The 17,121-nt window shown below is 35.1% G+C and overlaps 1 protein-coding gene across 2 annotated transcripts in view; it reads right to left on the bottom strand.

The window, feature by feature from the left end:
* Positions 1-17,121, bottom strand: part of elp3 (elongator acetyltransferase complex subunit 3) — a 75,594-nt gene that overhangs the window by 2,892 nt on the left and 55,581 nt on the right. The window contains exons 1-13 of one of the 2 annotated variants that reach the window (XM_051874182.1): positions 16,837-17,022; positions 16,176-16,275; positions 15,909-16,047; positions 15,729-15,799; positions 14,581-14,644; positions 14,400-14,468; positions 14,060-14,214; positions 9,311-9,472; positions 8,672-8,798; positions 2,653-2,846; positions 1,531-1,621; positions 1,381-1,446; positions 1,067-1,294 (exon numbers count right to left, since the gene is read on the bottom strand). In XM_051874182.1, the coding sequence (XP_051730142.1) occupies positions 1,067-1,294; positions 1,381-1,446; positions 1,531-1,621; positions 2,653-2,846; positions 8,672-8,798; positions 9,311-9,472; positions 14,060-14,214; positions 14,400-14,468; positions 14,581-14,644; positions 15,729-15,799; positions 15,909-16,047; positions 16,176-16,275; positions 16,837-16,858 (1,488 nt within the window). In that variant the 5' untranslated portion in view covers positions 16,859-17,022. Of the gene's footprint in view, positions 1-1,066; positions 1,295-1,380; positions 1,447-1,530; positions 1,622-2,652; positions 2,847-8,671; positions 8,799-9,310; positions 9,473-14,059; positions 14,215-14,399; positions 14,469-14,580; positions 14,645-15,728; positions 15,800-15,908; positions 16,048-16,175; positions 16,276-16,836; positions 17,023-17,121 lie in introns of those variants that run through there. The other variant, XM_051874184.1, reaches the window with a different exon arrangement.

The following is a 17,121-nucleotide window of genomic DNA, read 5'->3' as shown; positions in this document are numbered from 1 at the left end:
GAACAGTTTGCTGGCAAAAAGAGAATGCGACAGAGCGCGTAATAAAACCGGAATCAACATTGGCTTGGCTTTTAAGACATGGCGAGAACTGAGGGATTTGAAATGTTGTAAAAGCAAAGTGGAGATTATGTTTTTATTACTGAACAGGTGAGTAAGATATTTTACTGAACAGATAAATTGCCATATGTTGTTCATTTTACAATGAACACTCTAACAGAGTTCATTATAAAGCGTTATCTATTGTGAAGGGTCATGTTCATGCACAAGCAAACAACTAAAATATTGTTCTTCCACAAAATGCATGCAGTTTTGTTTTTTAACCACAGGAGGGCTAAAAAGTTACATAGTGTACTTTAACTCTTTCCCCGCCATTGACGTAATTTTCTGGCTTTCCGTGTTTTCACTGTTATATGGTAGAGGGCGCTATTACACATCTTCTGAAAGAGTACTGAATCTCCTGATCAAAACACAGGCGAAGAAGAAGCAGAAACAAGCGACGGCATATGTAAGCAGATGCATATGTAAAATAACGCGATCATCAACATTAAATGGCGTATAAATCAAAACTGCCTAACGTTACCGAATGAAATGTCAACCCAGGAAGAGGTATAGGACTGTGCAAGCTTTGGGTTGATGGACTCGATCTACTCCATCTGTGTTTTGATCATCGTTGTGAATCCGATCCAGACGTAGTCTTAGACAAAAACTTAATTTTCTCAGCTTTTTGCTCAAAATGTTGCTTTTTTATGAAACTTTCCCACATTCAAATGTTGATTAAAAAAAAGAATGATTGAAGCTAGAATAAAACGTTTTTAAAAAACAAAAAAAAAAAAAAAACTTTTTTTTTTGTTTTAAGCAGAGGCTTTGTTCTTTCTTTTGATATATTGAATGTTCAGAAATTCATACAACAAAATATTCTGGGGGCCATGAAACTTTTGTGAAAATGATCAAAAATGCTGGCACTGGCTGGCAACTTAAAAAAAAGTTGGCGGGGAAAGAGTTAAATGTAAAATCAAGTTAAAGCAGTTTCTGCCTTGTGCTACTGTCAGAAATAAGGTGTCTTTACCTGGTGCTGGAACTTGCTGGGGTCTCGGCTGCTGACAGGGACCACACTTCCGTAGACATGCAGCTCCCGAACAATGGACACGCCACCCTTCAACTCGGGCCGGAAGGATTGTGGTGAGCAGCGGCGAAGACGCAGGAGACCAATTAAAATGTCCTGCTCGGGGTCCTCATAAGACAGGAAGGTCTCCCAGCCCCCATTAGCCACATAGTCTCTGCGGATCAGCTCGACCTACGAGAGCAATGAATCTCTTTCTGTTGATAACTGTACATGCTTTAACAAGTTTCTGCTAATCGCTGACGATGAACATGAATTACCTGATATGGTCGAACTTTGTGATGAATCTCTTGTATGCCCACTTCTCTGGTTCGTACGTCTCTACACTGCAGGAGTCAACAACATGGATTGTAATTAATAGATTTGAACTCATATAGCAAACAAATTAAATGATAAAGATTTAATGTTACCTCAGTGCCCATGTCTTTCATTCTGGCCAATGCCAGCTCTCTCAGATTTCCATGTTCCACCCCAGAGCTCACCAATGGCATGGGGATATCCCTGAAAAATGACACAGATTATCAGACTTTTCTTCAAAACCATTTATAAACTAAATGTTGGTCACACTAGAATGAATATGGGCAACAAGAAATGCTTCTGTTTTGAATAAATAATAAATTAGGGATGCATGATACATCAGTACCATATCGGTTACTGATATTAGAGTTTTGTTATTTATCATTATCAAATTATATTGGATATTTGACTGTTAATGCTCATTTCCTCTATTTTTAAATTTTTAAATTACCTTTGCCATCATTTAATGCTCAAGTTAATCTTTAAAAACACAAATTCAACACTGTTAAATGTAATCTTTAACTAATCTCAAAATGAATATTCGTTTTTCGGTAACACTTTACAGTAAGAATCCATTTGTTAAAAACAGTTAAGAACACAAGTTAACATGAACCAGCAATGAAAAATACTTTTAAAGTTAATACTTTTTAGTTAACTTCAACATTTAGCAATACATTATTAAAATCATTTTATTTAATGGACCAGAGTTAACATGAGATAACAATAAACAGTTGTATTTTTATTTACTTACGTTAACAAAGATGAATAAATGCTGTAACAAATTTTTTTTTATTGCTTAATTGTTAAAGTTAGATAATATTTTAACTAACATTAACTAATGTGACCTTATTTTAAAGTGTTACTATTTCAAATAGCACATTAAAGTGCTGTTATACTAAAACTCACTTTATTAATTCAATGATGGGTTTTAGTTTTTAGTATTTTAATTTATTTATACAAAATAGTAAAAATGTTAATATTGCCTAATAATCAGCCATAACATGTTCAAAGTGACGTTCATAATTAGCTTTTTCCATGTTTGTGAGGTCAATTTATGATGTTTAGATACTCTTTTCATAATATGAATTCATAGGTCAGAAAGAGAAATTCACATTTGTGCATTTACTCTCTCACATTTTTAATTGAATAGAAAACCTGACCGCACTTTAACATAAAGGTCAGCTCTAACTCTGAAAGGTAGTATCTAGAAAACTGTAACGTTAAGTCCCTCTTACCTCTGTACACGATACACACGAGTCCATGGTGGGACCAATGCTAGTATTCGTGCTACCAGGTCCACTAATGCACTGGGAGAATAGCTCTTATAGCGGCCCGTTTTCCACAGCTCATACAGTCCAGTGCCTCGAATCACCAGCGTAGGGTAAAGTTTGAGCCCATCTGGTCTAAATGCAGGGTTCTCAAAAAACTCCTGGGACAGAGATGAGAGATGTTTTTGCAGAGCAGTGCTTACATGAGACTCATTTATCTAGGACCACTAATGAGAGCACTAAAGAGCAATAAATGCCAATGCATAAAAAACATTTTCAATTCCATTTTTTACTGGTGAATTGTGTAAATATTGTGTAAAATATGTTTTTAATTTAAAGGAACACTCCACTTTTTTTAAAAATAGGCTCATTTTCCAACTCCGCTAAAGTTAAACAGTTGAGTTTTACCGTTTTCGAATCCATTCAGCCGATCTCCGGGTCTGGCGGTACCACTTTTAGCATAGCTTAACATAGTTCATTGAATCTGATTAGACCGTTAGCATCTCGTTAAAAAATGACCAAAGAGTTTCAATATTTTTCCTATTTAAAACTTCTGTAGTTACATCGTGTACTAAGACCGACGGACCCGGAGATCGGCTGAATGGATTCGAAAACGGTAAACCTCAACTGTTTACCTCTAGCGGAGTTGGAAAATGAGCCTATTTTCAAAAAAAGTGGAGTGTTCCTTTAAGCAGTTTCATACAATATATAACTTACTATATTGCAAGTTTCATATCTCATTTGCCATAATAAAATGAAATTATTTATGATATGTATGCATAATATCAGTCACACTGCTACCACTAATTAGTGGCATCTGCTGGCTCTAACACACTTCACAAATCATTATAGCACAAAATAATAAAGATATCTTTTACCAGTTATCAAACTTTTAATCTTTTTCTGAACTGTTGCCACTGAAGATATCTCTTAACGGAAATTAGAAGCTGAAGATATGAGATTCATGATAATTTTAAGTAGAATATAAGCATACTCAGCTTGCATGCTGGTATGCTTTGTACTCTTTTTACAATACTGATTATAATACTGATTCATTTCACTTAATGGATCAAACGTAATTGGGATATAACATCATTCACGAGTTCAAGAATTGGTAAACTGCTAAATAAAGACTCATGACTTCCGTCACTGATCCTGCTTACGTCTGTTACTTAACACGTAATAGTGCTGGGATTTTTTTTTTTTTTTTTTACCCATCACTTTGAAAACCTCAGGGTTCACGCAGCACATTTAGAAACGAAACCATTACAATCAAAGAGACACTGCCAATGGTCATTTAATTGGAACTGTCCAAGTTCCTGACATACTAGCGAATCATTGGACTGGACACTGGTGCATTTAAACAGTGACTGCATGGGTCTAAACTATACAGCGACTCTAAATAGTGCAAACAAACAAAAACAGTTGCCTTTCAAAGGCAAACTGAAACGACGGATTACTCGAGTCACGACTAGCCTTGCGGTTTGAGCTTCTCCTTACTCTAAGAGTCAAATGAAATGAGACTTTGTGTTATATATTTACGCTGAGTGTTATTTTTATTATGTAGGGAGGGAAGCCTGCACACAGTCTGATAAGTGAGAAGTGAGAGTCGGACGAGCCAGTAATGGGATTCCATTATCACCAAGCCACGCTCCTTTCCACCGCACACTCATCCTGAGATAGCGCCGTCAGGTCCCCGTCTCGAAAGGTGGGGAGAGGCGTGACGGAGAGTGAGCGAGCAAGTGGGAGGGGAAGAGGAGAGCACGAGCATCAGAGAAAGCAGGTTAGGTGAGATAAACTAGCCGAGCGCTGCCGATGGGTGACACAGGTGAGGTTGTGTGGGCACATGGTGGCGGAGCTGATAGCGGTGGGGTCAGAGACCACCTTCCAGAGCCATTAATCTCTCTCTCTCTCGCTCGGACACACTGCCTACTAATGGCTCTCTATCATGAAGATATCACAACAGGTGCGTGAAGTGAGACGATTTAATGGACATTGAAATTTATGCGTAAAATGGATCCGAATAAAATGCTGAAGGAATTAGGAGGCAAATCAGCAAAGCAATGAGCTGATTATCGTCAAAACATTGCACAAAGTGTTGCATTTCATATGGGTCCTGGTACACGGTAAAAACGTTTCATGGTAATTAGAAAAGGTAACAACATGGTCAGGAATATGAAGTAAAAAACAAAATGACAGGAATGGATATGGTCATGCCGACCCAAATCTACAGATAAGAAAGAAGGGGTGTCTTGTTCCTAACTAAAGAGGGTACAGAAATACAAATAATGCTAATAATTTAATAAACATTGCTAAATATAATCTTCAGCAAATCTTAGAATGAATATACATTTTTATACTGTTTTCATAATGTTGTGATGCCTAAATTCGCTTTTAAATGATTTAGCAATTTAAATGATTTCAGTTTTAAGCATTTTATTTTTAATTTATTTATATAAAATAGTACTGAACTTTAATATTGGCTATTTATCAGTTGATGGCCATAACATTAAAATAATTAAACATCTTATCGGTATCAGACAGAATTTTATTATCGGCCATTTATCAGTAAACGGCCATAACATGAAAAAATTAATCATCTTATCAGAATCAGTGAGAATATTGGTCGTTTATCGGTTAACAGCCATAACATGAAAATAATTAATCATCTTATCGGTATCAGCCAGAATTTTAATAAATATCGGTAATTTATCGGCCATAACATGAAAAAATGAATTATCTTATCAGAATCAGACAGAATATTGGTCCTTTATCGGTTAATGGCCATAACATGAAAATAATTAATTATCTTATCGGTATCAGCCAGAATTTTAATATCGGTCATTTATCAGTCAATGGTCATAACAAGAAAATAATTAATCATCTTATCGGTATCAGCCAGAATTTTAATATCGGTCATTTATCAGTTAATGGTCATAACATGAAAAAATTAATTATCTTATCAGAATCAGCCAGAATATTGGTCCTTTATCGGTTAACGGCCATAACATGAAAATAATTAATCATCTTATCGGTATCAGCCAGAATTTTACTATCGGCCATTTATCAGTTAATGGCCATAACATGAAAAAATTAATCATCAGAATCAGCCAGAATATCGGTCCTTTATCGGTTAACAGCCATAACATGAAAATAATTAATCATCTTCTCAGTATCAGACAGACTTTTTAATATTGGCCATTTATCGGTTAACACCCATAGCATGAAAATAATTAACGGTATCATATAATTAATCTTAACGGTATCAACCAGAATTTTACTATCAGTCATTAAATGGTTAATGATAGCATGATAATAACTAATTTTCTTATCGGTATCAGCCAGAACTTTAATATCAGTGCATCCCTACTTTTGAGCCACAGGAAATAATGTCATGGCAAAGATCATGCACAAACGATTGTTGTGTAAAATTCCAAACCCTTTATTGGGACTTTCCTGAGCTGTGACAAAAAGAAGCAGAAAGGGAAATATATAAGTTTATTTCCCTATTAAGTGCTCTTGTTAAAATAATTGCACTGGTAATATTTTATTTCTTCAGAATACACAATTCTGTTTTTCTAGTACAAGAAACTTTGACTAACATTTAAAGAGAGGACAAAAAAATTCGACAAAAGTGTAAAAAAGAGAGGTTATTTTAAAATAAAGTAGATTGTTTGCTCTATTAGCCTCTAATTGCAATTCTACAATTACAAATTGTACAAATAGAGTACAAATGGTGTTGCTGTCCAAATATTTTGGAGCTGTCAGTTGATTGCAGCAGTGTGGAGGCGAAAAGAGCCTCCCAAGGGGAAATGAGGTAGGTGTAATGTGGGCTTGGTACAACAATGTAAAAATCTAAGTGAAGACTTTTAGCTTTAGAGACACATGCCTTCATAGACTCTAGAGACTGGATGATTTGCAATAAAAAGTTAATGGTTCTCTTCTACAGTTAAGTGGCATTTATGTGACTGTTAATGCAAAATATTATTTATATAATGGCACTCAGTTAATCATGATGTTTCTTATGCAACATTAATGTCACTCACTTCATTCTAGGCTCTTCTGTTCTCCTAATGGGAAATAATCACATGCTTTAAAATCGCTAAACTCCCAAGATTGAGCACTGACAGCATTCACTTAAGACATCAAAGAAACCTGTTGGAACCTGGATAGCTCCCAGTTGGTGTTTAATACAGTCTTTCACAGAGAAGCACTTTGAATGGGTTCCAGAGCGCAGTCACTGATTGGATCTCCATGCCTCAGTAATGAAACCCACCATAATGAATGCTCTATTCACTTCACGTAATGAAGCCCCTGATAATGCGAACCAATGCGTCACAGCTGGACACTGACAGGGGCCATAAAAGAGCAGCCTGCCATGGCACATCACTCCCCACTTCATTTACATTCACCCATCATTCCCGCTATGTGACAATTAGCTACTGCACCCGATAATAGTGAAATTTTCCTTGGGATAGTCGTGTTATTGTGTTCCCTTACTGTACGTCTTGTGTATAACCTCTTGTTTGCCTCTTCACGTTGTAACCTAGGGCTGTGTAATATTCATTTTGCTATTTATTTTTACTTCAAACTTTTATAAAGGAGCAACATTTCTCTAATCTAATTTTTGTCCTAATACCTCTGGGCAGTCTGCTTGATGATGACTATGACTCAGTAGTTCCTTCTACTTCAAGTGTCAAAATTAATAGAGCACCCGAAAGTAATATGGAAATTTTGGATATCCCAACAGCTATTTCACAGAAACGTTGATTAATTGGACTCTTTTAGTTGATGAAAATGACATTTTGTAAACCACCTGCGTAACCTGTGAGGTAGACAGAGATAAACCTGTGCATGAGGAATCAGTTGTCTGTCTCTCAGCTCCTCAGTTCATTTACATTAAAAGAGCTTACAGAATAAACAGTTATAAGTATGAAGACCATAAATTACAAAAGTTCCCATAATCCTTTTGAAGTGTACATTTGCACCTTATTTGAAGAAATCCTTTCAAACATGATTATTGAATTAACACTTTTGAAAGGATCTTGAAATTATTATTTTTTTCATTATTTCCATATTTCCTACAAACCTGCATGACTCTCTTTATTCAAGGAAACACCAAATGAGACATTTAGCAGAATATTCAATGCTGTCTCTCCAAAAATGTCAAAAATCACCATAAATGTATCATAAATGTAGTCTATACTACTTGTGTGCTATATTACAAGTCTTATGAAGGCATACAATTACTTTGTGTGAGGAACAGACTAAAATTTAAGTTGTTATTCACTGAAAATCTCACTAGTTTGAATTAAATGTGTATATTCAAAGTGATGTTTGACATCCCTGACATCAAACCTGCCGTGACATGTCTTGTTGCACATATTTGAATATACACTATAATTCAAAAATTTGGAAATGGAAACTTTTTTATGTTTTTGAAAGAAGTCTCTTATGCTCATCAAGGCAGCATTTATGTGATCAAAAATACAGTAAAAACTATAATATTGTGAGATATTATTTAAAATAAAATTAAAAGAACAGCATTTATCTGAAATTGAAACATAAATTTCTTTACTGTCACTTTTGATCGATTTAATGCATACTGAATAAAAGTATTAAAGTATGAATGTGAATAACACCAAAGACTATTAGTGAATACAAAAATTTGTTCCTCACAGTAAAAAAACTCAAAATATAGCATTCGATTCTACATTCTGCTAAACATCCCAAGAAAGTCATACAGGCTTGAAACATGAGGGTGAGTAAATGATGAGGGTGAGAATGTTCATTCTTAGGTGAACTATCCCTTTAAGATTTGTTTTCTACAGAGTATTTTCACACCAAATATTTTGAAAAGTAATACACCCAAAAATTTGATATGATTCCATACTTTAGCTGCCTATGAATCATTCTGCCATTCTTACATTGTGTTGGGTGCGAGAGATGAATGCTGCAGAATTAAAGTGATCCAGGAAGTACTCACTATAAACTGCTCCACATCTCTTTCCATGCCGACATTGGGTAAGTCTGGCATCATGTGGGCTACAACTTTAAAACCGGCATCCTTCGCAAGCTGGAAAGATTCACACACAGCCCGAACTGTATGTCCCCTGGAAAAAGAACATAAAGTCAATATGAAAAGATACATGCAGTTACAAATGGAATATCATCCTAAGTTTTATAGGACTGAACTTTGTGTGGTCATACAGCTGGGTAAAATAAAACTGATTTTCCAATTAATCATGATTTTCAATTGCACAATCTGATATAGATCTAGAAATATCTCAATATTGAGGCTAATGGTTAAAAAGGTCTCTGGTAAAATCCCACTGTGTCCTTCAGCAAAGTGCTTGCAACTACACCAAAGGGTGTAAGTATAGTGTAATTAGCATAGTTGCTAAATCTCCTAATGCCTTGAAGTGATTCCTAAATGACACATAATCAAGCGAGTAAACTGCAATTACCAACATGAGACAGAAACTGTTGGAACAAAATGAGTCTTAACACTGATGTTATGTGAATTAACATCCCATGATCAAGTTTAACCAAATACCTAACACTTATCTTCACTCTACGGCTCCTCCATTTAAAGTCCTTCATATTAAAAGCAGCCAACTCTGACCTGTTGGTATCACGAGCCACATCTTCATAAACACTCTGTACGCCGATCTCTAGTCTGGTGCAACCGTAGGCCAGCATGTCACTCAAGTGTCTCTTCAGGCAGTAGTCCGGTCTGGTCTCAATCGTGATGCCGACACATTTGGTGTTACTGCGTTCAGAGTACCTGAGAAAAAATAAATAACAACTCAGAAATTTGGATACTATATTATATATGTATATATTTATAAATGTTTTATATGACACATTAAGGATGCATTGAACTGATCAAAAGTCACAGTAAAGACATTAAAAATGTTACAAAAGATTATATTTCAAAATAAATGCTAATTTCTGAAAAATGTTTTACAGTTTCCACAAAAATATTAAGCAGCACAACTGTTTTCAACATTGATAATAATAAGAAATGTTTCTTGAGCACCAAATCAGCATATTAGAATGATTTCTGAAGGATCATGTGACACTGAAAACTGGAGTAATGATGCTGAAAATTCAGCTTTACCATCACAGAAATAAATTACATTTTAAAATATATTGAGATAGAAAACAGTATATTACTGTTTTTATTATATTTTGATCAAATAAAAGCTGCTTTGTTGAGCATAAGAGACATCTTTCAAAAACTGACCCCAAACTTCTGAATGGTGTGTGTGTGTGTGTGTGTGTATTATATATATGTATATATATATATATAAAAAATATACACACACACACACACACACACATACATACATACATACATACATGCATGCTGCAACAAACAAAAACCTTTTTTTTTTTTTTTTTTTTTAAATGGCTTTAAAAAAAGCTTTTGTGAAAGTCTAAATGAATGCACGATAAAATACAAAAATCTTCCTTTTATAGTTTCAGATGATAACATGAAAACTATTTTACGACTGAATTGGCTTCAATTGGCCAACAGAATTGGTTTGCGTCTATTTAATAATAATTCAGAAATGTGTGGTTTTTGGCTTCCTGTCATGCCTGACATAGTTCTGAAGTTTTAATGGACATTTAATAGCCCAAAAACTCTTTCTGTCCATTTAGCTCCTGTTTCTTGCTCCAGATTTTAGACAAAATAGTTATGAAACCAACAGAGCGTTTCTCATTTGTACTTTTTTTTTTTTTTTTCCATTTGTACTTATTTCTCTCTCCCTCACAAACTTATTCACTCACTCTCTCTCTCTCTCTCTCTCTCTCTCACACACACACACACACACACACACACATCCTCCTAAGATAAGCAATGTGCCTGAAATCGAACTGTTGTCTCCCCCATCTCTGGCTGATTAGCCGCCGGAACAATTATGGCAATCGTGTCATCTTAACAAACCCGCTGATAAGCTGTGGTGTGCCGACAATCCTGTGGACCTCTGCCTACGTGCACACACACACATACACACTCTCTCTTATCAAGAAAATAAATAATACAAAAACGCAGTAATAAACTAACAGCGCCCTGCAGTGGCAGTCTATCAACATCTTACAATCATCTCCTTTGGCTTTCATTCTAACTTCAAAGCGTTTGCCTTCCTCATGGAGCTGATGTCACAGGGGTGGTCAACAGCGTCTGAGTCACACCAAAACTGATGCAAACAAGTTTTCTGAAAAGCTATAAAATCCTGACAAATATATAAAAAGTTATAAAATATTTTTTTCAGTTTCGGCTGATGTTGTTAGTGGCACAGAAATCGCATAAATCACCTATTTAAACGGTCTTACTAATGTTAATGTTAAGTGAAAAGAAGGCTTTTATTTGCTTGGTTAGCCAAGTCAATGCCGGCTAAACTGTTAAATAACATATCAGGAGATGTGACTAATAACATACTTTATCTTGTCTTGTCTTCATCATTTAAGCAAAGAGCCCAAATTCCACATTCTGTCTTATTGTTCTGTGACTACACAGAAAGCAGAGCCAATGCAGCTGCTCTAATAGTGGAAGACCAGTCCAAAAGTATGGAGTTAATATTGTGCCATAATTAAACAAACAAATCCAGCATTTTGCAAACACGATCTGCTTTGCAAAGGAAACCTTGACTAACAAACAAACAAACAGAAAGTGATGTGCAAATACAAAGGTCAGTTTGAGCGAAAACGCAGAGTAACAAATATATGTATTGTGTTTTACAAATATAAATAAATGAGCCTACATCATATTTTAAAAATAATACAAACCATCCTACAAATGGCATGTAACCTTTGAACAAATACCAAATCTAGTGCATACATACGCACACCTGTCTGTTACGATTGTAAGACACTTGCCTTTTTATGAGATCTCTTGGCTTGATTTTCCTCACAAATGTGTGCAGGCAGATTTTCTCACAAATGCAGCTGAAAAACATCCTCTTCCAAAACAGCAGATGGCGCTTTGCTATGGGTCAATTTACGCTAGTCTCCCGAGTGAAGCCCCGAAACATGCATTTATAATCATCATAATAATAATAAACTTTGTTTTATAGCGCCTTTAAAAGTTGCACCTCAAAGCGCTTTACAAGAACATACAAATACAATAGAATAGGGGAAATAAAAGATAGAAACATGCATCAAAACACATTTCAAGACATATATAGGCTATTATATATATATAAAAATTACATATGAAAGAAAAGTATACAAGAAGTTTTCAGCTGACGAAAATGAGTGGTTAACAGGTGAGTATGATGATTTCTGATGCTGAAAATTCAGCTTTGATCACAGGAATAAATTACATCTTGAAATATACAATAGAATCAAGTTACTTTAAATTGCAATCATATTTCACAGTATTACTGTTTTTACTTTATTTTTGATCAAATAAATACAGCCTTGGTGAGATTAAGAGACTTTCAAAACATTAAAAAAACCTTAATGTTTACAAACTTTTGACCGGTACACATGCAGTGAAGATAATCAATGTAAGCGTTGCCTTAACCAAATTTGAGTGGCTATTATTAATATGTTTAAATGAAAATGAAAAGAGGCAGATTGGTGTTTTATATCATGTTTTGTATAACATGTTGCTGACGGTTATAAATACATACAATACAGATAACCGGAGTAGCCAGAGCGAGCCGAGTGATGTTATGAAAATTGCATTACATAGAATTACCAAACTTTGCATACTTGGCATTGAGAACTCACCTGTTCACCACTCATTTACGTCAGCTGTAAACTCCTTGTAAACTTATTTTCTATACGTGACTATTTTGTTTTATATATAACTATATATGTCTTGAAATGTGTTTTGATGTATGTTTCTATCTTTTATTTCCCCTATTCCACTGTATTTGTATGTTCTTGTAAAGCGCTTTGAGATGCAACTTTTAAAAAGCGCTATAAAACAAAGTTTATTATTATTATTATTATTATTATAAATGCATGTTTCGGGGCTTCACTCGAGAGACTAGCGTAAATTGACCCATAGCATAGCGCCATCTGCTGTTTTGGAAAAGGAAGTTGCTCAACTGCATTTGTGAGAAAATCTGCCTGCACACATTTGTGAGAAAATCAAGCCGAGAGATCTCATAAAAAGGCAATTGTCTTACAATCGTAACAGACAGGTGTGCGTTTGTATGCACTAGATTTGGTATTTGTTCAAAGTTTACATGCCATTTGTAGGATGGTTTGTATTATTTTTGAAATATGATGTAGGCTCATTTATTTACATTTGTAAAACACAATATATATATATTTGTTACTCTGCGTTTTCGCTCAAACTGACCTTTGTATTTACACATCACTTTCTGTTTGTTTGCGAGTCGAGTTTTCCTTTGCAAAGCAGATTGTTTTTTTGCAAAATGCTGGATTTGTTTGTTTAATTATGGCACAATATTAACTCCATACAAAAGCACCAGTTCTTCCTCCCAAAACTGCCACTCTACTAAATTTGCTCACCAGGGGGTTTTGGCACTGTGCTTTAACTGATCCAAGTGCTGCATTTGTTCATTTTGCTTATACAGACTTAAATTATCCAGCAGCAAAAGCACTGGTCCCAGGTCAGAGAGTATTACCTAGTGATTTTCCCCAGATACACTTAATAAGACAACACAGCTGCTCCAATCCCTCTACTTTTATCTAACTCCTGCACTTATCAACTGATCTTGGACCAGTTGTGTAATTGGTTGACGACAAGTACATTTATGTATAATTACTTCTGAAGAAAATGTGAGTAGGCATTTATGATATATCGGTACCACATTGTTTATTGGTCAATATATATAAATATTTTATAAGTATTTATATCTATCTGTCTATCTATACATCTATTAATTGGTTGATGTTGGATATATATCAGCCGATATTTAATTTATTTAATTGTACATGATTTATGTGTTTACGTACATATAAAAAGCATTTCACCACATGTTGTATTGTGATGCTTGTTTATGAGAAATAAAAAACAAAAATGGTTTTTGTGATGCCTAAATTCACTAAGTTCAGTTTTTAGTGTTTTATTTTTTATTTATTTAAACAAAATTGCATAGAATTCAGTCATCAGTCATAAATCAACATTTATTTTTACATTATAACTTAATTTCAAGCAACATTTGATGACAAATAACAGAAATTATGAAGTAATTCTTACTTTTTAATTCTTAAAAAGACAAGCACATCCTGCCACAAAGAATGCTGTCTTTCCTAAAGCATAGCACCCATTGGTGATGGACTGTTTTTTGCCCTCTCCTGGCCCTGCGAATTTGTGTCACGAATCTCATAATTAAGAGTGGCCTGATTCTATCACTCAGACAAGTTTATCATGGGGCGCTGGTACCTGACAGCTTCAGTGACGTTGTTGGACGTGTGTCCTGACAGCGCGTCATGGAGGTTACGGATGAAATAGTCCCTGTACTCCTCCGGCAGAGCCATGAATGTGCCTCCCATCACAATGAACTCCACTTTATCCACGCTGTGACCCAGCTGCTTGAGCTAGATGTGCAAACACAGCAGCGTAATGACTTTAACACCATTTAAATGAGTGGAAAAGCTGAGAGGATCATCAACCCTGCAGATCTAAACCGTAAAATCAAAACCATTAAGTAGTAAATGATCCCTTATGATTGTAACTGTACTAAAAAAGCAGCTGATAAACATGAGCTGTGAAGATGACTCACCTGCTCTACTCGATGCCTAGTCTGGAGGTAGGGATCATATCGTGCACGGATGGCTCTCATTGACGTAGGCTAGGTGAGAGTGTGAATAGAGAGTCAAAATGAAGCATACTGCATGACACCAGTGGAAAACTCATAAAAATATGTGTGATAGCATTGCTTTGGGAGACAGAAGGATAATTACCTCGTATCCTGTGTAAGACTGTGTGGAATATTCAAAATCTGAGTCCGGACCCCCTGGGCAGTAGCTGTTTGAGCAAATAAAAACAATAATACACTATGTCAACTTCAAAACTGAGACCAGTTTTATGATTATATCCTGCTCATAAAAGTTTCCCCACCAAATGATACACAATGATAATATGCTAGAACAAGATGCAGGCCCACTGTCTGGTTCAAGGCACCTTTTTTTAGGATGAATAGATTGTGTTGTAGAATTGCTCATTTGCAAGTCATTTTGTATAAAAGCATGAGCTAAATGAATAAATTTACACTACTGTTCAGGTAGTGTATCGATCGGGTAGTTGGTATTTTTTTTTAAGGTTTTTGAAAGAAGTCTCTTATGTGATCAAAAATACAGTAAAAACAGTAAAATTGTGAAGTAATATTAGAATTCAAAACTGTAAATTATACCTGTGATGGGAAAGCTGATTTTTTAGTAGCTATTACTCCAGTCTTTAGTGTCACATGATCCTTCAGAAACCATGCTTAATGGGATAGTTCACCCAAAAATGAAATTTTAGTCATCATTTACTCACCCTCATGTTGATCCAAACCTGTATGAATTTCTTTCTTCTGTTGAACACAGAAGATATTTTAAAGAATGTTGGTAATCAGACAGTTGACGGTAGCCATTGACTTCAATAGTAGGGGAAAAAAATGGAAGTCAATGACTACCGTCAACTGTCTGGTTACTAATATTCTTTTAAAATATCTTCTTTTGTGTTCAACAGAAGAAACTCATATAAATTTGGAACAACATGAGGGTGAGTAAATGATGACAGAATTTTCATTTTTGGGTGAACTATCCCTTTAAGAAACATTTATCATTATTATTAATGTTGAAAACAGTACAAAAAATATTAAAAACAGAAACCATGATACATTTTTTCAAGATTCTTCGATGAACAGAAAGTTCAATAGAACATTGTTTATTTAAAATAAAACTCTTTTATAACATTAGAAATGTATTTTGGTTCATATAATGCATCCTTGCAAAATAAAAGTATTAATTTCTTTCTTTCAAAAAAAAAAAAAAATTCTTACTGACCCCAAACTTATGAACAGTAGTGTAAAAGAAACACAAGGACACATTATTCTCGACATACTCACACACAGATGTTGCCAGTGAAGCTGATGTGTGGACAGCGATGAGGCTTGCACATCACAGCAACAACTGCAATCTACAAAGAAATATCAATTCAAAGTCTGAGCACTGGTTTCATTTCTATATTATGATATCTTTACCTCACCCCCAATACAAATAACAAATGGCCAACAAGCCATCCTTACCCCACTGGCAGTGCGGATGGGTTTGGCTTTCAGTTTGGGCACCAAGGCTCTTCGATAATGAGACGGCACCGCAGCAATAATATCCACAAGCCGTGGCTGTGCAGAGAGACCATATTTGGCTGATGTCTTTGTCTTGACTCTATAAAGACATAATTTTATCTGTAAGTCATTCTTGGTTAATTGTTATCCAGAAAGAAATCAGTTCCAAATGTGTTTTTGAAACTTAAGATTATAATTCAAATAAATTAATCTTTAAAATGCACTGACTTGTTAAGGTTAATATCTTTTCCCTGTTCATGGGCCTCAACCAGCTGCTTGATGACATCTGCAATTGTCATCATCATCAGTTCTGCACGGCTCAAGTCACCTGGTGTGGACACAGAAAGCTCTGAGTTAAGCAGACAGGTCATTGTTAGAGAAACACAAATTTCTATGTGTACTCTTGTGTCATCACTACTGTTAAGGACCTGTTAAAGGATAGAACTAGTTACTTGGGATGGACTGACAGCTTTGATTGATACAACCTTTTATCATAAACTTTACACCTAACCCTGACACACATGTGGCTTGATGTTTTGGAGTAAAAAGAAAACATTAGTAATTCCATGTGTGCTCACAGTCAAATTATTTCCCACATTGATGCCTCCTTTACAAAACATATATATATATATATATATAAAGTTAATTTAGTATGCAAGAATCCCATAATGTGCATTCATTCACAAAACTTTGTTAACTTTTTGCCACATTGACGTTGTAATAGTGACGAACAGTTACTAAACTGGTTATGTCAATTAAAACCGAAATATATAATTCCCATAAACATACAATACCCAAGTCATAGCAGATGATTAAAGATTAGACAGTACAACATGCTCTTAGCAGCTAACAGAATACGTCCTGCTTAAACTTAGCAGTAAATACTTACTCTTCTTTTTCGGCTTTCCCATCTTGGAAACAATCTACAAATAATCCACAACTTGTATACTATAAACACTAAAACTTTCAGTTAGTTAGATCATCAACCCACAGATAAAAACGTCAACATCAGTGAACATGCTACACTCTGCCGTAAAGCGAATGCGTGTGTCGTAAAGCAACACATGTAAGTACAGTTGTCGTAAAGTTGTCAGCCACTTTGCTACAGCAGTTCTGAGGAGGACCTCTAGTGTTCAAATGATCTCTGTAGTAATGTATTTTGTCTATTAAGGCT

Source organism: Ctenopharyngodon idella, chromosome 20, assembly GCF_019924925.1.
Source record: "Ctenopharyngodon idella isolate HZGC_01 chromosome 20, HZGC01, whole genome shotgun sequence".
NCBI lineage: Eukaryota > Metazoa > Chordata > Actinopteri > Cypriniformes > Xenocyprididae > Ctenopharyngodon > Ctenopharyngodon idella.
Note: the sequence above shows the minus strand (reverse complement) of the source record. Positions and strands in the feature narration are given on the sequence as shown.